A 24438-nucleotide genomic window follows, 5' to 3' on the forward strand; every position below is an offset into this window, starting at 1 on the left:
ATACAGGGCGTATAATCAAAAAGACTGAAATCTAAGTCTAACATGCCAAGATGTTCACTCTCTGAAACTGACCTAGAAAAAAGAACACATCAACCTTCCAAATACCCAAGTGATTTGCAATTCACTGAAACAATTTTATCAGGCTGTTGAATCAACCAAGCAGTGAACAGGAAATGCGCAAGAAATAAAGCAAAGAATAGGAGATAACTACCAGATTTAGTTAACTACAGAAAAGAAAGAAGTTGCGAAAACGTAACAGCCTCTTCTTTTTGGAAAGGCTTTTTTCAGCGAAAAATAAGCTTGCACGAGTTATGATAACTGAGAATATATAAAACAATTGAAGATTCCAAACTTTAAGTCACTGCTCGGCCCTAACATCCTTTTTTTTCTGATGGCAACCTTTTTACATTGCTTCGTACACCGATATTTAGAAAAGTCAATGATTGGAGTACCTCAACACAAGGTACAAAGCCTATATGGATAGTAAATCACTGGAACAAAATTCCAAGCTCAATGCGTAGTGCATAAGATGTCATAGACACTAAAACCATGAAAAATGAATAACCTAAATGAAGGGTTCCCTGTTCTTTGATCAGTTGAAACCTGAGTTCACGCGTTGCTCAGTCGATGGCTTGTACACCTGCACAGTATTTTTCAGACAAATCCACAAAGATTATATATTAAAGGAAGTGAAGTTTCCGAGAAACAGTAATGTTAAGGGAAAATAACGCAAAGAGTATTATGTTCTCAGGTCTCAACTCGTCTCAACTTTCAGTTCGCAAGCGGAGTATATATTCTTTGGTTCCAACTAACTTTCCGTTCATAATCAACTATTTCACGATACTTCAGTATGAAATACTGCTTAATTAACCCGCTCTAATGCACAGGCACATTGCTGGTCAAGCATATTGATGAAAAGGTACATAAAATGATGCAATTAGCCAATTGTGCAACATAGGCCAAAACCAATTAAGTTTATCCAACACTAAAGTGCCACAAACCCACACTCTTTCTGTACATTTCAAGTTCGTACTATGGTAATGCCACTGCAATTAATGTACAGATATGCAACTAAAGCATTTACCAACCAGAAATAGACTAACTAAAAGCTTGGGATAACTACCATGCTGAAGATGCCCAGACAGCATGGCTTTAAGAGGATTAGGGCATTAGAGGGGGATGATAGGCTATAGACTGGGACGAGAGAACTTTAGACTGGGAAAGACATCAATTTTTTCTTGCTTGATTCATAATGGATACATGATGTCCCATTTATAGGGATTGGTTGACTTGCTCCTAAGAAACCATCTCTATGGAAACTTGTTTCTAATACATTGAATATATTTATAGAGCAGTAAACTCAACTAACAAGGAAACTGATCATTCTATCTCTAATTTCCAACTGAAACTACTTTGGCAGGCAGCACGAGAGCAGGCAAATCGTGCTACAGTACCAAACAATGCTGCCTGCATCAAGCTGTCCCAGTCATTTGAACTTGATCTGAAAAGCTTGTAAAGGTTTTCAGCTGGGCCGACGTTAGAGGATTAGATGTTGACGAGAGCAGTGGTGCAGTTGCTACTCAAGTCGACAATCCTGGTGCAACAGTCCCTGCAGTGGAAGTTATGATAGATCACAACGACACTAATGGCTTTATGGTACCTGAACTCTCTTCCATATGGCTTCTTCACATTTGAACTTTACTAATCTGTTAGCAATTCCCTGCACGAAATTTGAATAAGATTGGTGTTACTTAATTACCCATAGTAAACAATTGAAACATAGTACCACATGATGACACAATTAGAAGATGTTGACGTCATAGTAAAACTTACTGTTCTGGAATTCTTGAAGACAATTAGCACTGCATCATCATCAATGAGATGCTCCCAAACACCATCTGAAGCAAATACCAGCAATTGGTCATTTGGTTTCAGTGTCAAACATAAACTGATGTTTCAGCGGATCAGTGCTAGCCGCTAAGAGCTGGCCTCTTCAATGCAATAGGGGGGACAATAAGAAGTGTTCCGTGCAGCACTCCGGCTTCATGAAGTAAACATACCAATGGATCTCGAGACCTTATAATGGAAAAATAAAAAATTAGCCGTGTTTTACTTATCTTTGCTCAGCTACCTTCTAATTAAGAATCATAAGTTTTCCTAGGACAATGGAATACTGAAAGATATAGCATAAGCTAATTACACAACAATGTCCACTCCAAGTTCATTAGTTCTCCAGAGACATCAAGTAGCTGATAATCAGAAAATAAGCACAAATAGCTTGTGCATAGGTTTTGAGCCCAATATGCTATGCCAAGTTAGAACATGAGAATGGTTGCACTATATCACTGCAAATTATGAAATGAAAAGACTAAACGTTGTCATTTCAATATTCATTCTTGAATATTGAAAACATATTCTGCATTCCCACCCAGTTTAGCTCTTAATGACGGTGTGAACAGGCTTTCTATTCTGTTTTTAGTTTTATTTTCGGACACACTGGCATCATATTGGTTGTATGTATAACAATTTAACTAAATAAAGGGAGCTGAACAATCGAGAAAAGGGAGCAGTCTATCTGACTGGCTACTAAAAATCAATTAGAAAATATAATTTAGTTCTCAAGTCTAAACTGTAATACAGTTTCATTACAATGCTGCTTTGCCATATCTAAGCGTCCAAACGAACTTTCCAAAATTCTTATGCAAACACACCAACAAGAAACTAAAAGCTGCAAGATTTATGGGCAAGCGGAAGCTTTGCCCCATAAGTGCTAACTTAGATGCATGAAACCAAACTGAATGGGTTACTAATCACTCTCTTACCTGAATTATTCAGTGTTCTCCTAAACAGCCATGCAGTCCGACTAGTCGGCGTGTAGACGCTAGTCGATGGCCAGCCGCATACTTTAGGGCATAAACGGCTGGTTACACGGTCTGGCCATTTAAATAGTCAAAAATGGTCATACATGGCAATTTAAGCCCACATGTCAGCTTCGTCTGGTTTTACTTAGGGGGTTTTCCATAGCACTGGACGATGATATTTTTCTGGTTTTATTCTAGGCAGGGAAACTGAGGGAGGTCGGATGATAAAATTACCTCTTTATAATAGTAGTTAGTAGATAGAGAAATCAGCGGCTAGTCTTGCCTGACCAGTGGTCAATGCGCAAATACCAGTGTCGATGGGTCCTTCGATCACTGGGTCTGTTGTCTGCTATGCCAACACATGCTGGAGTGCCCTCTGCCTAGTGTAGCAAGGTCACCCACCAAACATCATGCCCAGCAGGGTATGCGTGCAACCTGACTTACAGATTTTATGAAGCCTGATTATTTTGTTGCATGATTACAAAATACTTAGTGATAATAAAACGGCTAATACTACTGCAGTTCCTTATGTATGTTGTAACCACAGGTGTGGGACTGCAGGTAGTGCAGGGCTGCAAGCAGCACACAAGCGGAATAGCAAATAACTAATTGACAGCAACCAGAACAAACAATTTGGATTATTAAAAGTCAGAGTGCAACCAATCGAACACAATATTTGCAGAAAAAAAAAGGCAACTGTATTTATTCCCAAGGTCATTACAAAAGGCAAGTTGAAATCTCATTTGGAGGAAGTGAAGTGCATAATTGAAGCTCTTGGACTGATTAAAAGTTCCATAGGTTAGATATAAAGCTAGGTCTCAGATGGTACGAAAGGAAAACAAGTAGTGAACGAATGAACATGTGCATGGCACAAGCAAGAGTTTAGATATCCTATGAGAATTTCATTTATTGACCTCTTGAGTTAAACTCAAAAGAAATGCTAGCATATGGTTCTTGTATGAATAGTGTCCTGGATCGGCCCTAATTATAGGTTCTTTACTGTGTTGATTCTAAAAGCGCATGCTTCATTTCAATTATTATAATATCAATAAGTCCATATATAACTTGCATATAACTGGGTGTCTTACATACTGATAGATAGATGGTATTACGATTCTGAAAAGTGAAAAATGTGGTCAAAGTCAATCATCTATATTGTGGGTCCTAGTGTGTTCAATTTGCACATGACAATTATCAATTAAACAATAATGCATCAAGCAAAACTTCTCAAACTTTTTAAAGAAAATAGCAGCACAAAGTTTGCATCAGTCAAGTAAAAGGGACTGTCATATAAGTATTGCCAATAGAAGTGTAACAGTTCTGCAAATGATATTAATCTAAACAGTACAGTTGAACTACTAACAAGGATCATATTGGTTGTATGTATAGACGAGACCACGGAATACCAATGTAGAATCAGTTCAAATGATAACAGAATAAAGTTAATGTTTTAATAACAGTCTTAACATTAGATGGGGGGGAATAATTCCCTTACCTTTTGGTCTGTGTTACCCGGACACCCGTGTCCAAATTTTTTCGCCGAGTCGGACACTTGCGTATCCGTGTCGGATTCCAAGTGGTATTTGGCGTGTCCCAAATTTTTTTGCCGAATCGGACGCCCCGACATAAGTCGGACTCCGACACCCGCACCCGTGTCCATGACCTTGTATTTTTATTTAATTATCATCTCAGCATAGATCATCAACTATACACTGGGCTCTCAAGTTGATTTAGTTGTTAACCATTGTTAACATTTTCTCAAGCTATAGTGCGCTACACCAACAAAACAACTACTTACCTAGAAAAAGATTCAGCCTATTTCAGTTACTCATTAGCATGAACACCAAACGTGACTGGAGTATAGAACAAAAAATTTGCTGTAGCCTTTGATAAAATCAAAACAAATCAATTAAGGGTTGATTTAGACAAGGAAATCTAAACAAATAAAAACTTAATAAGAGAAGAGAACACACTTTACCAGATATAAGGCCCAAGTGAACTCTGTGGCCGCCCCATGATGGCTCTCGAAGCAGGTTGATGACCATGTATACTTTACAACTTATAAACCTTCGGACTGCCTACTGCTACTGTTGGACTGTCCTCCATGGTAACAGGTTGATAACCATGAGCGGCATGTTTGCTAGATGCATAAGCCATACTGCCATACAACCAAAAGTGAGGTGAGCGTCCACATATTCTCCCTAGTTCCTCTTCATGCTTGGATGATACCTGTCACAAAAAGCAGTCGGTGCCCTGTGGCTCCTTGATTACACATCATTCAGCACTGGAAGCAGCTTCTTTCTGGCACCACGGTGTAGCTACTCCACTAACCAATGCATTGTACGAACAATCATCTTGTGGCAAAACTCTTGAGGACATTTGAGCAGGAATTTCTATAGCCTTATCCAACGAATCTATCTCACAACACCCTGAAATTAGCGTATTGTAGGAAACACTATCAGGAACAATGCCTGAGCTCACCATCTCATCAAAAAGCTTGGAGGCTTCTTTGCTGTTGCCAGATTTGCAATAGGCAAACATTAGAGTGGTGTAAGTAATCTTATTAGGAGCTATATCCCTGGAACACATTTCCTTAAAGTACATCACAGCTTCATCAATTTTTCCTATTTTGCAAAAACCATTAATCATGACTGTGTAGCCAATTACTCCTAACTCAATGTTCTTTTCCATACATTGTGCAAAAATGGTCTTGGCCTCTTCAACAAGACCAGCATGACACATCCAATGCATAAGACTGCAGTAAGTTACAGCAGTTGGTTGTATGCCATTAGAGTTCATAGTGTCAAGAACACCAATTGCATCGGAAATGTTACCATTCCTACCATGACCACCAATAAGAGCATTATAGATGACAACATTTGGTTTTAACCCATTTTTTGTCAACTCAACAAAATATTCATCTGCCTTCTGAATATCCTTTGCTTTACAATAACCATCTATTATGGTACCATATGTCACAATATCTGGCTTAAGGCCCTCACTTTTCATCTGATCCAACAGATGAAGGACCTCTTCCATTTTACCCAGATTGCAATAAGCATGTAGGAAAGTATTAAATGTGAAATGATCAGGCTTAAACCCGCTTTTGATCATGTCATCACGTAGTTGAATCGCTTCCTCCACTTTACTTTCTTTGCAGCAACCTTGAATCATTATGTTATATGTGATGCTATCCAATTTAACCCCTTTATTCACCATGGCCCTTAGAACCTTAGTAGCTTCTTTCATATTGTTTCCTTCGCAAAGCCCATGAATCAATGCATTGGATGTTGCAATATTGACAGCTAAACCTTTGCCCAACACTTTGAACAAAATTCCAGCCGCTTCTTGGTGTTTCCCTCTTTTACAAAGCTCCTGGGTGCAAGCTGTCATCAGAGCATCATTTGGTTTCATACCTCTTGCAACCATTTCTGTTATAAGCCTTACCACCGAGTCCAGTCTTCCAGTTCTTTGAAGAAGCCATGAAACCACTGTATTAAACAAGCCACAATGAGCTGTCATCCCAGCTGACAACATCTCATCCAATATCTGCTCAGCACGCTCCATATCCCCTTCCTTGCATAGAGCATTCACAATCAAGTGGTAAGTCACGGCTGTCGGCTTCATCACCTTTGAGACCATTTCATCAAACAGCCTAAGTGCCTCTGAGCAATGCCCCTTCCTACAATGCCAACCAATCATCTCATTGTAAATAATCTCATTGGCAGTGATCCCAAAACCTTCCATCTCCTGCAATACTGAACCGACCTTCCCAAACTGATCGCTCCTGGCAAGACCATTGATCAAGATGCCAAAAGTGACCACGCTTGGTCTCACCCTGCCTTCGACCATCCTCCCCTTCAACTGGAAGGCCTCTTCCACCCTCCCACTCTTGCACAGTGCATCCATCAACACATTGTAAGTCACTACTGTCGGGTGCAGCTCAGCTCGCCGTAATGCTGCAAACATCTCAAAAGCAGCATCCACCTTGCCAGCCCTGCAGAGTGCCTTAATCAACGACGTGTATGTGTACTCGTCTGGGGCGACGTTCTTGCCATTGTGCATTTCGTCAAACACCTTGCGGGCAGCGTCCAGTTGGCCAGCGCGGCCCAGGGCCTCGACAAGGATATTGCAGGTTTTGATGGACGGGGAGGCGCCACGTGAGGAGAGCACGCGGAAGGCGTCGGTGGCACGCGACAGGGATCCAGGTGCGGTGGAGTTGAGGCAGGCGTGGACGAGGAGGTCCGATGCGGGCTTGGATGCGGTGTCCGCGACAGCCGCCACGGCGACGGGGAGAGGGTGTGCGCGGAGGAGCCGCGAGAGGAGGCGGCGCGCAGAGGGGAGCGCGGAGCGATCGGCGACGAGCGAGGCGAGGAGGAGCGCGGAGACGCGCAGGGAGAGGAGGTCGTCGTCATCGCCGTGGCCGCGGCAGGAGGTGGAGGCGGCGGGGCCGTTATAGGAGAGTACATGATGGAGGAGGCGGAGGGCGGAGGCGGCAGGGAGTGGGGCCGGGAGGGACGAGAGGGCGGATGCGAGACCGTGCCTGCCGAGGCGGCGGAGAAGGGCGGCGAGATCGCGCGTTGCATCGGGGGAGGGCGCCGCGGCAAGCGCGCCGTCGATCTCCACGGCAGCTGCGACGGCATCGGTGCCGGAGGAAAGGTGTCGGTGGCGGTGGCGGTGGCGGTGGCGGTGGCGGCGGAGGAGGAGGAGGTGGAGGAGGCGTGGTGGTGGTGGTTTCATGGCGGATGTGTGATGCGGACGGTGGGGGCGAGGGCCTTGAGAAATTAAGGTAGTGTTTGTTTGGAGAGCGAGGTGGGATGGGATGATTCCATTCATATATTTAGGGATGGAATGGGATGGTCCGGAATCAGATGTTTGTTTGGTGGGTGGGATGTAACGAGTCCATTTTAGATTTCGGGTCCAATGTCAGTGACCCGTCCCAAGTGGGATGGCTGCGTTCAGCTTTTTTTTCGGAACGGATCCGTCCTGAATCTTTGAAAAATATTCTCTGATTCAGAACCATCCCATCCCACTGAACTCCAACCAAACAGCTCAAAAACGGGATGGAACCGCTCCGTCCCACCCCGTCCCACGAACCAAACACTGCCTAAGGGGAGGTCGAATGGAGGGTGGCGATTGGCCACGCGGGATGATGGACGGCGCAGATTGGGTCGGCGGGTGGGAGGCTGGGAGGAGGGACGCGTCGGAGGCTAGTAAGATCATCACAACTATATTTCTTTCCTGATTCCTAATCCTATTTCTATTAATTTTACTTTTACTTTATTATTAATAATTTCTCATTGAGCGGATTCGTAAAAGAAAAAAAAAACCTCATGATGAAATGAATGGAAATGGGATTCTTTCGTGACGAAAATCGCGAATGAAAACCATTAGAACGCTAAAAGAAATAGGAATCCCTCAAAAAAAAAATCGCAGAGATTCAATTAGAGATGACCTAAGGGCATGGTGGCTTCGGAATCGGTGGTGACTCGAGATGAATCCGAATTAGGTTTAGGCTTGCTCATCAAGAATTCAAGAGGGTTAATTGGCCAGTTTATACTACTACCTCTATTTTTTTTATTTATCTAGCACATTGATCACAGTCTTTAATACATATGTTCTAATATTAATTTTATAATTATTTACTAGTGAAATTTGTTAAAATATAACAACATGAAATTATTTTTCATGTCAATCCACTCATATCATTTGCTTATGTCGAATCCTAACAAATTTGTATGTATTAATAGTCAAAGTTTTTGAAATTCGATTACACATATTCTAAAATAATATCTATTTTAGAACGGATGTAGTAAGTAGTTTAAATAATGTGCCAAAACCTAAAAGCCAAATACCTTGATCGAACGTCCAATGTTGGAATGATGTTGGGAAGAAAAACCAAAGGTAGAGAAGAAGTCAAGCTCTTTGACTATAAACAGCTTAAGTTATGTGTTCGCAGACATCGAAGCATAATTGACTTATCTAAAAGGGAAGCGAGAGGATAAGGAATATGAGGGTGTGTCGTCGAAACGTTGAGTATTTGTATCTTTTATGGTTATATTTAATTTTACATTTATCTTTGTAGATCAAATCCTTGTTGCACGAAACACTAGCTACATTGCACCCATACCCTTACCCTTCTTTTTATAAATTGCTAAAATCCTACTTTTCATTCTTACTACTGTTATTTTATTTCTACATTTATTTTATTTTCTCTATTCAATCAATACAATATTTCACTTGTACGATGATACGGTTTAGGAGATTTTTTTAGGTTAGGATCCGCACGATATTTTGGTACAAACCTTTATGTACTTATGAGATCGATAATTTAAACCTAAGGTTACTCTAGAGAAAATCATTGCCACTTCTTTTAATGACATTGGAGAAGGATTCCTACCGGACATCAGCGCCACCAACCTATGGCAGCTATAAATACAGAAGGTTTTGACCCCTAGAGCATTCGATCTCGAGTTCAGAGCCACCTTTCGTCAAAAACTCGGCACACTGCCTTCAAGAAGTTATCTAGTTTTCTAGATGTTGTAATCCCGGCGAGCTCCTATCGTCGGCGATCGCTTCCACTCACGCAAGAACACAACACGAACACAGAGTTTTGGTGCTGCAAGAACTGGCAGCTTTTCTCCATGTATTAGCTGAACATATAAAGGAATACTGAAGCAAATCGTGGCATCTAACTGCCCTACATGCGCGGCATGTCGCTCCATCGGTCGTGCCATCCCACGTCCAGCATCCACACCGCGCAGCTCCTGATGACGCGCTCCGCATGCTATCCATGCGTTGAGCCCTGAAGACTCGCTCAGCCATTGACACATCAGCTGGCTTATTCAAACACAAGCTAAGACACTTAAACGTGCAGGATTATAAGCAACATTCTCCTCCTAATCCTGACGTAGAGACTTGAGGTTGACGATGCCAATACGATCACGCAGCTCTTGGAACAAGACGTGACCCAATGACTTCGTCAGAATGTCCGCAAGCTGATCCCTGGTAGAAATCTGCTCGAGGATGATCTTCCCGCCATCCACGCACTCCCTGATGTAGTGAAATTTTGTATCTATATGCTTGCTTCTGTCGTGATGGACGAGGTTCTTGCTGAGATCAATGGCGGACTTATTGTCCACCCTGAGCAATGGTGCTCCAGGCTCCGAGCCGATGAGGTCCCTCAGTAACCGAGCCAACCATACTCCTTGACACGCACCTGCTGCCGCGGCAATGTACTCCGCCTCGCACGAGGAGAGCGCCACCACCCTCTGCTTGCTCGATTGCCAGGTGATGGGGCTCTGACCGAGGCAGTACAGCACACCGCTGGTGCTCCTCCGATCATCTACGTCACCGGCATGATCGCTGTCGCTGTAGCCGATCAGCCGATGGTCTCCTTTCTTCCTCCTACTGTAGAACACGCCATGATCAAGTGTACCAGCCACGTACCGGAGGAGATGCTTCACCGCCGCAAGGTGATCCTTGTGTGGCTTCTCCAGAAAATGGCTCACATATCCCACCGTGTATGCGATGTCTGGTCGCGTGTTCACCAGGTACCGGAGTCCTCCCACGATGCTATGATACTCCGTCGCGTCCACCAGGGGGCTCTCGCTCGTCTTGCTCAGCTTCAACCGGGACTCCATGGGCACGGTACAGACATTGCAGCCTGCCATGCCGCTCCGCTCAACTAGCTTTGCAGCATAGGCGGCCTTCCCAATGCTGATCCCGTCCTTCATCTGCCGCACCTCAAGGCCAAGGTAGTAAGACAGCAATCCTAGATCGCTCATCTTGAACAGCTTCATCATTTCAGCCTTGAACTTGCTGATGCTGTTGCGTCCCGTGATGATCAGATCGTCGACGTACACCCCGACGACGAGCCGCGCCTCTCCCTTGCCGCGAACGTACACACCATGCTCCACCGTGCTCTTCTGGAAACCAAGCGACAGAAGACTACCGTCGAGCTTGGCATTCCAGGCCCTGGGCGCTTGACGTAGACCGTAGAGGGCTTTCCAGAGCCGCAGCACCTTGTGCTCGGCGCCGTCGACGATGAAGCCAGCGGGTTGGGAGACATACACCTCCTCCTGCAAGTCCCCGTTCAGGAACGCGCTCTTCACGTCCATGTGATGGACCTCCCATCCTTCATGCGCCGCCACGGCCAGTAGCAGTCGAACAGACTCCAGGCGCGCCACCGGAGCAAAGACTTCCTCGAAGTCGATCCCTGGGAGCTGGATGTACCCCTTCGCCACCAAGCGCGCCTTGTGCTTCACAATCACGCCGTGCTCATCCCGCTTGACCTTGAACACCCACTTCAAGCCTATGGGCTTGTGGCCCGTGGGGAGGTCAACGAGGCTCCATGTCTTGTTCTCTTCGATCGACCTCATCTCGTCCTCCATCGCGCGCCGCCAGCACTGATGTTGTTCAGACTCCTTGAACGACGTCGGCTCCTCCGCCGTGGTGAACAACAGCTCTCCGCCGTCGAGCACCCGCGTTGCGAGCCCAGGCGGGGTGCCTGGTCCCAGCACGTTGTCGAGCGTGCGAAAACGCACCGGAGCGTCGTTGTCGTGATCCGCGTCCAGTGCGTCATGTGCGTCGGTCGGCGGTGACGCGTACTCGATGGGCTCAGGTGACGCGTGCGTCGTGACAGGTACGGGCGTCGCGGGTGTCGTGGGCGCGATGACCATTGATGACGTCGTGGCCGTGGGCGGGGAGTTCACGCCTGTGGGGCTCCCCCCCCACCGGCTCACCCCCCATGACCATGTCTTCGATGTACGCCGGGAACTCGACGGTGAACGTGTCGGCGACGCCGTCATCCTCTCCTCCAAAGCCAGCACCCCAGTCCCACTGGGTCACCTCGTCGAACACGGCGTCGCGCGTCACATGCACGCGACCATCCACTGGGTTGAACACCTGGTAGGCCTTCGATCCCGCTTCGTAGCCGATGAAGATCATCGGCGTGCTCCGATCCTCCAACTTCTTCAGATGTGGCTTCATGTTCCGCACATGTGCAATGCAACCAAATGTGCGCAAGAAGCTTACCGCCGGCCGCTCTCCATGCCAAGCCTCGTAAGGCGTCTTCCCGTCGAGGCTGTGCGTGGGCGATCTGTTGAGGATGAACACCGCCGTCGTGACAGCCTCGCCCCAGAACGTTCCTGGGAGGCCCTTCGCCTTCATCATGCTTCTTGCCATGCCAACGATGGTCTGATTGCGCCGCTCGACGACCCCGTTCTGCTGCGGCGAGTAGGGGGCCGTGAGCTGCCGCTGAACGCCTTCTTCTATGCAGTACGCCCCAAACTCCACTGAGGTGAACTCCCCACCTCGATCTGTGCGCAGCACCTTGAGCCTGCGCTCGGACTCCACTTCTGCCGCCGCCTTGAACCGCCGGATCGCCGCCGGTGCCTGGTCCTTGCTCGCGAGAAGATAGAGCCACATGAAGCGGCTCAGGTCATCTACCAGCAGCAAGAAATAGCGGTTGCCATTTGGTGTCGTCGGCGCGATGGGCCCGCAGATGTCGCCGTGCACCAGGTCGAGGACACCCGCCGCCCTGCGCCGCGCTTGCGCCGGGAACGCGTTCCGCCGCTGCTTCCCGGCCAGACAGTTATCGCACACCTGATCAACGTGGTCAATGTGCGGCAGGGCGTGTACCATGTTGCCGTTCGAGAGCTTGCGCAGTGCCTGGAAGCTGATGTGCCCGAAGCGCTGGTGCCACCTCCACGCCTCGTCGACACACCGCGTCGTCAAGCACACAGGACGCGCGATGTGGAGGCGGATGGTGTACAGGCGGTTGGAGGAGCGCCGCACCCGAGCAAGAAAACGCCTCTGCTCGTCACGGATCCGCATCACCCCGTGCTCGATGTGGATGTCGTAGCCGTTCTCGTCCAGCTGGCCGATGCTGATGAGATTGGTGTCGAGGCGCGGGATGTAGTAGACGTCGGTGAGTTGCCGGTGCTCGCCGGTCTTGCAGGCGAAGAGCACCGTTCCACGCCCTTCGATGTTGACCAGTGACCCATCGCCGAACCTCACCGTGCCATAGATGCTGTCGTCGATCTCGGAGAAGACGGCGCGCGAGCTAGTCATGTGGTTGGTCGCCCCCGTGTCGAGGTACCAGAGGGCGTCATTGACAGCCCCCTCCTCGTTCAGTTGTGCGAACGCCCGTGCCTCCACGAGGTGGACCAGGGTTCCCTCCTGCGACGTCGAGATCGCCGACAGCGGAGCGTTGAATTCGTCGACCGACGACCTGGGTTGGTTCTGGATCGAGCTCACCCTCGCCATCAACAGAGTGGGCTCGTCCTCTTCAGCTTGGGCAGTGTGTGCCACCCCGTTCTTGGGCTTCGAGTGGCAATCACGTGCCCAGTGTCCCGTCTTCCCGCATCGGCGACACTCGTCCTTGCCGACATCTCGGCCTACTCCAGAGCTCGACCCGTCGCCGCTGGGTGCACCGTGACGCAGCCGCCTCCGGCGATTGCCGGACTTGGCCCCGGCAGAGGATCCCTCACCCTTCTAGCGTTCCCGCGAAAGCGCAAGCCACTGCTCCTCCGTGAGGTACAGTTTGCCGTCCGCTCGCACCGGTGGAGGCTCGTCGTCCTCTGCCTCGCGCTCGTCTGCCGCGCGGAGTCTCCCACCGACGTCCTCCAGCGTGATCTTTGACAGGTCGGCGGTGACCTCGATGGCGACGGCGACCGTGGAGAGGCGCTTGGGGACGATGTGGAGCAGCTTCTCGACGACCTTGCTCTCCTCGATGATCTCGTCGACGGTACTCAGCGCAGCGACGAGGTTGGAGAGACGGATGACGAAGTCGTCGACGGACTCGCCCTGCTTGAAGCGGATCCCCTCGAACTCCCGTCGTAGGCGCTGCGCCTTCAACTTCCGCACCGACTCGCTGCCGATGCGCATGGATTTCACCGCCTCCCACGCCTCCACCGCAGTGTTCTTCACAGCCAGAGACGCCACCATCTCTGGCGGAACCGCGCTGGTGATCGCGTCCAGCGCCAGGCGATCCTCCTGCAGGCAGACGGTGCCAGGCTCGATGGCATCCCACAGGTTCCTCGCCTGCATCTTGATCTTCATGACCAAGGCCCACTCGGTGTAATTCGTCTTCGTGAGGAGCGGCCAGTTGGCCGATCCGCCGATCTCCCGTACGACGCGCACCACCTCCCTCTTGCCGCTGCCACTAGCACCGTCCTTGCCATTCTTGGCGGACTTGCTGGGAGAGCCAGGAGGAGTCGTGTTGCCGGCACCCACCATGAGAGCAGCGTGGATCGCCGAGTCTCGATTCCAGCGACAGCGCCTTGCCGCGATCGCAACCAGGTCCTCTCCACCGGCTCTGAATACCAAATGTTGTAATCCCGGCGAGCTCCTGTCGCCGGCGATCGCTTCCACTCACGCAAGAACACAACACGAACATAGAGTTTTGGTGCCGCAAGAACTGGCAGCTTTTCTCCATGTATTAGCTGAACATATAAAGGAATACTGAAGCAAATCGTGGCATCTAACTGCCCTACATGCGCGGCATGTCGCTCCATCGGCCGTGCCATCCCACGTCCAGCATCCACACCGCGCAGCTCCTGATGACGCGCTCCGCATGCTATCCATGTGTTGAGCCTTGAAGACTCGCTCAGCCATTGACACATCGGCTGGCTTATTCAAACACAAGCTAAGACACTTAAACGTGCAGGATTATAAGCAACACTAGATTAGTTTATGCTAGTCTAGTTGGATAATTAGCCTAGTAATAAGTGCAGAATTAGATCCCTCTAATTAGAGTATGTTCTAAGCACGTTCTAGACTCAAGGTCTAATTACGCCAAGGTTCCAGAGCTCTTGCTTGACTGCTATGGAGGTGTGTAAACCATGGTTTTGTATCAATTACCCTTTATCTAGTTCAGGGTTAGATGATATGGCTAGTAGATGTAATCATGTTGATTAGATTTATTATGCCGAACTATTTTGATACTTAAGGTGTAATAAACTTAAAGTTGTGATTAGGTTTATTATATTTGCTGAAAGCTCAACGCCCATTATGTAACAGGCTGTGTGGGGAAAAGTTTAGACAAAATAGACGATAACAGAATAACTGAATGAAGGAATAGGTTTAAAAAAGCTATCTGACTACACTCATGTATTAGGATAAATGCTCACTTTGTTCCGCATGTTCACTTAACTCATCACGCACTCATTATTTGTTCTCTATATGCAATTAATTGCCATGTAGGTTTAATTTATTATGATTAATATAATTGGTGGATCCAAAGGGTAGTCCCTAGACTACCCTGAATTTTGGCCCAAAAAATCATAACTATGTAGCCAAGCCCATTACAAATGAGAAGAAAACAAACGAGAAGACCACGGCCGAGTCCAAGTCCAATTAAGCCTTCTCTAACCCTCATCCCTCTGGGCTCTAGCGGCGGCAGGTTGGCGTGTGCAGCGGGTGGTGACTAGCGTGGGCGGCAGCCCTGCTGCAAGACTGCAGGTAAGCATAAGCGGATCCAAACAATGGTGTATGATTGAGATTTGAGGTTTGTGTCATTGTACTTTTAGTAAATTTATACTTGTATATTAGATTAAAATTTTTTAAGTGTCCAACAGGCACACCCAATGATGAAATCCTGGCTCCGTCATTGATTACATAATGTTTTAGGATAATTCAACTGTTGTTCCTTGTGGAATCGATAAACCTTGGAATATTCAAGGTGAAAAGCTACAATTGTCTCGTGTGCTTCTTCAAGATGGTTGCTATGATGGAGGTGGTGGAACTGCAAGAGGGGAATGCTTCCTTCAATTCAAGGATAATAATACTGTCTAGACAGAGTAGGTGTTCATTTTTTACTTTAGGGCAACCCAAGCCCACAAGAGGAGGGAAGGTCTGAATTATGGTGGCTCATCCAAGTACACCCTAAATGATGTTTTAAAGCCTACATGTTTAAGTACCTTAGCAGACTAGTGCACTCTGTACGAGTCTGCGTCTTGACGGTCGACTCTCTTTCGCCATGTGAGAATATCCTTAAGATATATCGATTAGATGAGCATTTGTCATCCAGATAATCAAGATTCGATTCTCACCTCCCAAGCGTGGATGTTAAGGTGAATGTCTATGCCCTAGTCAAAGCTCTTTTATAATCTCTTCACCAGGTCACGCAACATAAGAGGTTGGGGTACCCGCATACATACTCGAGCGTGTGCACATCATTCCAGAAAGGAGATTTCTTACGAGTTGCTGTAGTGTTAGGATGATGCAAAATTGTACGGAGCTTTTACATGGGTAAACCATTCTAAATTTGTAATACTTTACGTGTAACACATACATTCCAGAAAGGAGATTTCTCACGATTTGCTGTAGTGTTAGGATGATGCACGATTGTACGTAGCTTTTACATGGGTAAACCATTCTAAATTTGTAATACTGACATTATATATTCATGCAGACACGCGTGAACCGGCATTTGACAAACTTAAACAAAAGAAACTAGTTTCCCTGGCAAAGGGACTGAAAAGGACATCTAAGCCTAAACAACCACAACTTACCTTCCAACCAAGCCCTTCGACCCCGCGCCCAACCCAAGGGGTAATCCAGATACAAATGAAAGAGTAAAGCACGTTATCTTCATTCCACTACCAATTATATGCCATAACCTAGACTACTGAAATTCGAATCCTCAAGAACTTTCCAATTTTGCTCGCCTCCTCGATGCAGTGGTTAGTATTGTATGGAAATGAGTGGAAAACGGAATCCTTAGCAGCATTTCATCTTCTCCACCAACTCAATGCAGCGGTACAGTACCAGTTGAACAGGATTTAACGAGCACATGATCTGACCTGCAATCTCACTACCATCCTTCTCGTTTTCTGACTGAATTCCTGCGACGATTGGTCTTAGTGGGATCAGCCACTCTGAGTGCACCTTCCGCAACGTTTCTTCCCGGAACAATTTTCCGAAATTCGATCCTGACCAAAATAGGAAGGAAAAAAAAGTGGATCAAACAAACAATTTAGACATGTTCCATGATTCATTCTGCCATATCCAAACTTTAATCCATTTATTAGGTGCCCCCAAACCCGGCATCCTTACGTTCTGTGGGTTTACAAGAATGGAAAAACTTGAAAGGATTTCTTATTGATTACACGCCCTATATGGGACTGGTACTGCATACATGTCCACGTAGTGGCTGGATTTTTAATGTCATTGCTCTTTTGGAAAGGTATCAATATGCATGAAGGACATGTATGTGTAAGAATGAAAAATAGGAACAAGAATTACAAACTTGCATGCATTAACAATTTTGCCAACAAAGTTCGTAGTGTTTGTCACAACTTAGAATGTATAATATGAAACCAGAATGCTTAATTAAGAATCACAGAATAAAATTTTACATTGAAGAAAGAAATATTCATGGACCTGGAAAATTTCAAGCATACAATAAATGGGAATTAAATAATTGCTACATGAGCAGTACTCAATGCAATATAGGCATAGCATGAATTTTGAAAGAACAAAAGTCATATCATGGTTGTCACAAATTATCAATATTCGAAGATAAATGGTAAACATTAAATTTTTGGACGTTACCTCTTGAATCTATTATCAGAATCAATCTGAGCAAGTTCAGAGCTGATAATACCTGCATTCGAATGGGGAGAGGTGAAATACAATAGCAGATTATTTTATAGGCGTAAACCATGCAATGCTGTAAAACGCAGTTAGTAGGTCATATAAGTACAAATGTATAATAACAGAGCATTTTAGATATGGAACAGTGAACCCAGTAATCAAAGATTGGTAAACATATAGCACTGGAACACTACCTTGTTTGACCACATGCAAGGAAACAGGATATCATGGCTACATACATGGTCTTACCAAGCAGGCATCATGGCTGTGACAAATACGTAAAGAATAAAACTGCTGTGACAAATACGTAAAGAATAAAACTGCAGAACCAGCAGTACAACAAGGCTCAATTCTGCAGATCACATGCATGCTTTCTTTTGTGCACTTCTCTATTTTTGGGACAAAATGCAACGGCAGTGTCGCATGCTTGCATTCTTGTCCACTATGGACTAGGTCAATTTGGTCCTTGCAGCCTTCAAATAGCATGTTTTAACTCAGTTGTGCACCTAGGGGTGTGCTACACAATGTCTTAATTCAAGATTAAAATAGCGTGGCATACATCCCAATGCACTATGAATGGTCTAGAATAAGGGATGCATATGCACTTCACATTTGCTTTGCTCCACATTTCACCAGCAGACAAAGTTTAGATAAAAGCTTCCTAAATATTTGAGTTTGCCCAATCATGACACTAAGCAAAGCTGTTGATTTGAACCCCCAACTACTCAACTATGAGCAATCAAGGCCCCCAACTAATTGTATCTGCAAAAGCTTCAGGGCTAGTTTGGATGAGTGGGATCAGGTCCCATCCCTTTAGATTGGGAGGGGAAATGACTTATTTCCCTATTGAAGGGATTTTTCTAACTCTTTTCTTTATAAAGAAGCAATCTGTCATGGGTCAGAATCTGGCCCATGGCCCAACTGGACCACAAGGTTACTTGCCCGTTAAGTAGAATAGGGAGTTTCCAGATTCCAGATTGTAAGGATTGGATCCAATCTACTAGGATCCAATCTATTAGTTACTTACGGGTCAAGTTATCATCTCTATATAAAGAGAGGCAGTCTATCAATAAAGGGCAAGCAGGAATTAAGGGGTAACACTCTAAAGCTCTCACGCCTCCTAGCTCTTGTCACCGGCCATCTCTCTCTCACCCCAATTCTCCCCCAAATCCCTCCAATGAATTAGTACCCATCAAACAATCACTATTTTAAGCAAAAATAAATCACCAAAAGCAAATGTACCTGTTCACTGTGATCAGGAAGGCAAGGAGGACCACCTTCTGGAGGCCTCATAATCAGCTCGACAAAGTCAAGAGCATGAGAAGCCCAAGGTGGCAACTCCCCATGATCTTGCAATCCATCAGATTCAGCACGATCCTTGTCATCTCGACGACTCTCTCTCAAAACTTCCTCCCTCACTAGATCTAAGAGAATTGCAGTCTGAGCAGTAAACACAAGTCATAATTTTATGGGGTTAAAAAGGAAGGTAAAACTTTTAACAGCAATGTTTCCACCATTCCAAGCACATTGTCCATCAGAACAGATTAATATCAAGGTAAATAAGGAATTGAGGTCCATAATATTGTCATAATTTTTTGGCCTACAATAGATTATGAGATTCTGAGTGTGTTTGGTTGAAGGCCCCCATGTGCCAAGCCAAAATTTGGCCTAGTGCAGCTATTTTGGCCTCCATTTGGTCCTACCCAGACAAATTTGGCAGTGCCCATCTACAGTAAACAGCGAAGCCGGGCCATTTCTAGGCGGCCGATTCGCACTCCCGCGATTTGGCTTGGCCGCATGGGCAGCCTTAGCTGACGTGTCAACTAGTGAATTGATGCACTAAATGCATTGCTTTTTGGATTATCAACTTTCTAATGACAATATTTGCTAAACTGTACATCCGATTACAAATCCGTTCAAACCATTGTACTCCTTGTAATTAAATCTACAAATCAAGACCCATGTTGGATATGTTTTGATGCTAAAAAAAAAAAAAGTTGTGATATATAGAGCCTACATGCCATGCTCACCGCTTAGACAGAAAATTGGCAAGACTACAATCCAAACACCATATAATACCTCAATTTTGGCACTATACTAACTTTGGCTTGGCCACAAACCAAACACAATGTTTTAAACCAAATTTTGGCACTACCCCAACTTTGGTCGTGGACAAAATTTGCTCAGGCTTTATGGGGTATGCAACCAAACACCCCCATAAAGAATCTATCACTTGAACTTAGTGTCAAAGGATATGAATTGTGCTCTCACCAAGGAAGGGGACATGCTATTATTTACGAGAGCTCGTAAGATATCAAATCTCTGAGATGATGGCACCATTGAAATAACCTGATATAATTAGAGTTACAGTTAAATGCAAATATTCAAAAAGAAGGAAATGAAGCAATGCCAGAGTACATAACATAAAATGTAGAGATACCATTCAAAATCAAGCTGTCATCATGTTTCCCATATGATTTTTCATGTCCATTAAATCACAACACTACATCTTGCATGTTGCAAAAATATGCACCGAAAGTGGAGAAAAATTTAAAAAAGAACAACAATGTCTTCTCTACGCACACAAAATTAGAATTCAAGGTACTTGCCATTTTCAAAGCAGCAAAAGCTTTTTTCCGCATCAATGCCTCTGGGGCAGCCATCATGACGCTTTCAACGGCCTATAAATGTCCTTAAAAATGTTAATACAGTAGATTTGAACAAATTTCCTACATTTCTAAGTAAAGATAGAACAATACCTTGAGTGTTGCAAAAATACGAGGAGCATATGACGTGAAATCTACATGATCATTGGTTTCTTCAATATGATTTCCATCAGCTAGAGTCAGCAACAAGTTTATACAGTGGGATTTGATTATCCATGGGTAACTAATTGGGGATAGGACATATTTAAGCATGTTAATTGCTTCCCATTTCTTCATATGGTTGTCCTGAACTTTCTTCAGTGCTAATTCCAACTCTGCTCCAGAATGCTCTGACATGTCATCATACATATATGTCCACACAGCTGTAAAACAGGTGAAGCATGTAATCAAGCAGCATCTAAACAATACACATGATCAAAAGAAATTGCTATCATCACACCTGAGAGCATTGCACCATCCATAGCAAAGATAAAAAGCTCCACAAAATCATCATCTTCATCTACATCACTTTGCAAACAAATGCATCAGTTAGAAATAAAGCAAACTGGATGCAATCCATTGAGCAAAAAAGAAAACTGGAGAATAATTGGATGAGTTAGACACCTTTGGAAAGCTTATCAATGGCCGCTGTGACACCATTACCAGTTAGAAGACCGAGATATGTGAATCCACAAAATTTAAGAAATCGGGAATGCTGTTGAACAACCGAACCACAAGCAGAGACAATATCATGCTGCTTGCTTCGCGATATAAGAGCCTGCAAAAAAGAGGGCACCACATTGAACCATTATAGAACATATTAGGAAAAAAAGAAAGAAATAATACCAGAGTGAATTGTAAAGCAAAGTAAATCCCAGAAGAACTTCAATTTCGGTACTCACTATATTCTGAAGTGAGTATAGGCCAAGAATAGCACAGAGATCTTCTTTGTTCTTGTCAAACTTGGGTAAACAAACAACAATGCAGAATCAATCAGAACAAGTAAGTCATGAACAAGGTGATTAAAGAACATTCAAGATTCAACAGCTAATAAAAGTTTTTTAAATCAACAAACCATTGCTTTGCACATTTCATGAATGGCATTTCCAATTCCAAGTGCTGCATTGAAGAGATCAACAGCAGCCTTTCCATGCTCCTCATCACATTCTGATACAGTAGCATGCACAACTTTAAGGACAGCAGGAAGCACCACCATTACTTGCTCGATATGTCGCCTCTGAATTAAAGTAAGCACTGGCCCAAAGAACAACTAGTTATGAAGAAATCAGATGCATATTTATGAACATGGATACTAATATTTTAGATAACAGGTGTGCAACATATCTCTAGAATGTATGTCTAATGTATACAGGCCATATTGTAGGATCAAATACTCAACTTTTTTTGTGGAATTTAGTGAGGTGGATATTAAACAAAAGTCTCAGGCAAGACCCTGTTATCCACAAGCACAACAATTACCAAATAATGAACACAGAAATGACCGTAGAAGCATTCGTAAAACAATAGTGTACATACCTTCAGCAAGCCCATTGAGTAGAAGAACAAAGTAGGCTGAGCCATTTAATAATTCCATTGGCGTATCTAATGCCTATTTCAACCCAAATACAATTGGTTAAGGAAAAGAGATCACTTAACTAAAAGCATATGAGTAACAAGCAAGTTGGGATAGACTAGAGATAAAACCCAACAAAAGCCACCGACAAAGAGGATTTAAAAGTAAAAAGATATTAGTAGTAATAAAAGTAAAAGGGGATCAAAACCTAGGTCATGGTTGTAAAGACAGAGAAAAAAAGGGACTAGAATATCGAAGTTATCGATGCTTATAAACTGCTTAAGAATGAATAGATGCTACATCACTGGCATTACGCAATTATGGACTAAAGGTTACATCAGTTGATAGTTAAATATTGTAAAACTAATCCAGATCTAGTTGATGAGAAGGAACCATATCAAGCATCTTGGAGCCCAAACGGGCATCAGTTACAAGCCTGTGGCAATCAGTGCACATACTGAAGTACATCTAGATGAGAAAAGAGCCATGTTTATATATATTGTCCTTGCCCTCCCACATTTGACATTATCAAGTTCAGAAGCTAAATCAAAATGTTACTCCCCTGCAAAAATCTAGTAAAAACAGTTCGTGCAGCAATCAGTGTTACCTAGACACGAACACGGGTGTCGAAATCCAACTCGGATTTGGGTGTTCTATTCGCCAAAGAAAATTTTGACACACGAAATACAACTCAGAATCCGACACAGGTGTCGAAATTAGACTTGGATTTGGGGTGTCCGATTCAAAAAAAAAAAAAAAAATTGGACACGGGTTTCCAGTAACACTGGCAGCAATGCTCCTGCTCACCGACTAATTATTTACCACCTAAGCCCTTCAACAGACATTTACTCATGAATAGAGTTGAAGATGCAGATTTCACAATTTAAAATCCTCCTTGCTAACACTGACTAGAGCTCTTCCAGTTCCAGAGGAGAAAGGACAACCAAAACATCCAAGTGCAGAGGAATTTACTATCAGCACTCCAAGACACACGTTTAACGACCAATTGCCAAAACGTATATAAATCAACACATAACCAACCTCACAGAGGATCGAGAGCATGTCCCTCGGGCTGCAATTCGTCACGAATAACTTGATGATAGTGGCGGCAACGTCCCAACAACTCCCCATCAGAGCCCCCAGCGTCGCTACAGGTTTCGGGAGCACGAGCGAAAGTGCGTCAATGGCCATCTGTTACACGAAAGCTACGATATCAAGAGACCAATCATGATCTCACTCACAAAATTACAGTACAACACACCATTGAAGACCAGATGAAATGCACAGGACGAACCTGGTTCGAGGAAGGGCACGAAAGGAACGCGTGCACCTCGCGGAGAAGCTCCTCCGAGGCCCTGGTCGCCGCATCCAATCGCAGCGCATCATCACCGTCGCCACCATCAGCGGCCTCGGCAGCGGAGGCGGCTACGGCATCGAGGACATCGGAAACGGCGGCGACAGCAGAGTCGGAGACCGCGGTGTCGCCGGAGTCGAACGCCTGGGGCGGAGGCGGAGAGAGAGGGTTTAGTTGGGTTTGGGGGAAGGGTTCGAGAGGTTGGTGGGTAGTGAGCTGGTCGATTACCTGAGAGAGGTCGGCGAGTGCTTCGCGGAGGCGGCTGGGAAAGGAGAAATCCGGGTGGACGTTCCCGGCGGCGACGGAGGGGTCGCCGGCGGCCATGGAGTTGCTGCGGTGTGGCCGTGTGAGGATGGATGGGAATTTTTATTTTTTATTTATTTTCTTTCTTTCTTTCTTTTTAGAGGTGGTTGGACGGGAGTAGCGTTGGGCCAGACCGCGGGATTCCCTTACAGGCCGTGCGATAGTTTCCGCCATATTTCACGGCGAAAAAAAAAGGTCCATTCTGACTCTTCAATTCTGGTCTCAATCCAATTTTGCTCCCTTAATTAGAAAACCGGTTACACAGACTCACTTAACAATTAAAACTATTTATTTTTCTCCTTAATAAATTTGAACAATAGTTTTGTCAGATGTGATCACATGTGGCAATAGGCTTCATATGTCATATGACATATTGTCCTCTTCTTCTTCCCTCATTTCGGGGTGTAGGGAGGCATTGTGGGGCTGTATAGGGGCTGCAGTTGACGCGTTTTGGTGTGCTAGAGAGGCGTGCATGGTTGATGACGTAGGCGGATACGCGAAGCAGCTCCTCCAGCGCCGCTAGCGGCAGGGGCCACATCGTTGCCATGGAACTTGCACAGCGGCGGCGCTGAACACGGATGGCCTAGCACTGCTCACACTCAAGTTCGGGGTGTTTGTGGATAGCCCAATCGAGACAAGCTCCAGCTCATCTCGATGAGGGGATTCACTCCCCGCATCGAGGCGATGCTCGAGCACCCTTAAGTTTGGTCAGGAATGCACCGTAGCGTTGTAGCCATATAACACCTTCTCTCTTCCCTCCGGCTGCCGTGGGCAGCTCCACCCGAGCCACTCCGCCATCGGCTAGCTTTAGAAACCAACTCCTCGTGTCGAAGCGATGCTCATGCGCCCACTACCGTGCTCAATTTCAGCGAAACCAGGCCTATCTTCTCCAGCGTCGACGCCCTACTTCGACCACTGCCCCTCTCCGACGCCCCACCGATTTGAGTGCATCTCCGGTCGATTCACCGCACATGCACGATCTCCAGGATGCCATGAATCTCCTCGATGTCCCTTATATGGTGGCGAACTGCTATGCGAAGCTGTAACCATGTGATGCGCGTTTGACCGATCTTCCAAAGGTAATATGATAAGTCGATTAAT

General features: G+C 45.5%; 2 protein-coding genes across 13 annotated transcripts; both read right to left on the bottom strand.

Annotated features, from left to right (window-relative positions):
- Positions 1-365: 365 nt before the first annotated feature.
- LOC133898752 (pentatricopeptide repeat-containing protein At4g19440, chloroplastic-like) lies at positions 366-7607 on the bottom strand. Of its 11 annotated transcripts, XM_062339445.1 has the most exons (6): positions 4840-7607; positions 4357-4524; positions 3096-3296; positions 2823-2933; positions 1834-2076; positions 1217-1720 (listed from the first exon to the last, which is right to left on the bottom strand). In XM_062339445.1, exon 1 carries the CDS (start codon positions 7599-7601, stop codon positions 5136-5138), a length of 2466 nt encoding a protein of 821 aa, XP_062195429.1. In that variant the 5' UTR covers positions 7602-7607; the 3' UTR covers positions 1217-1720; positions 1834-2076; positions 2823-2933; positions 3096-3296; positions 4357-4524; positions 4840-5135. The 11 variants fall into 11 exon arrangements, with proteins under 11 accessions (XP_062195431.1, XP_062195429.1, XP_062195426.1 ...); XM_062339447.1 differs by lacking the exons at positions 2823-2933; positions 3096-3296 and adding an exon at positions 366-640 and having other exon boundaries at positions 1661-1720; XM_062339442.1 differs by lacking the exon at positions 2823-2933.
- An 8552-nt stretch (positions 7608-16159) lies between these two features.
- LOC133898983 (aberrant root formation protein 4) lies at positions 16160-23449 on the bottom strand. 2 transcript variants are annotated; one of them, XM_062339829.1, is made up of 14 exons: positions 23263-23449; positions 22975-23178; positions 22722-22871; positions 21644-21716; positions 21183-21361; positions 21010-21069; positions 20732-20885; positions 20568-20627; positions 20222-20490; positions 20072-20143; positions 19734-19811; positions 18705-18902; positions 17421-17472; positions 16160-16798 (listed from the first exon to the last, which is right to left on the bottom strand). In XM_062339829.1, exons 1-14 carry the CDS (start codon positions 23356-23358, stop codon positions 16587-16589), a joined length of 1857 nt encoding a protein of 618 aa, XP_062195813.1. In that variant the 5' UTR covers positions 23359-23449; the 3' UTR covers positions 16160-16586. The 2 variants fall into 2 exon arrangements, with proteins under 2 accessions (XP_062195813.1, XP_062195814.1); XM_062339830.1 differs by lacking the exon at positions 23263-23449 and having other exon boundaries at positions 22722-22885; positions 22975-23105.
- Between the last annotated feature and the right edge of the window lie 989 nt (positions 23450-24438).

The sequence above is a fragment of the Phragmites australis genome, chromosome 18 (assembly GCF_958298935.1).
Source record: "Phragmites australis chromosome 18, lpPhrAust1.1, whole genome shotgun sequence".
In the NCBI taxonomy this organism is placed as follows: Eukaryota; Viridiplantae; Streptophyta; class Magnoliopsida; order Poales; family Poaceae; genus Phragmites; species Phragmites australis.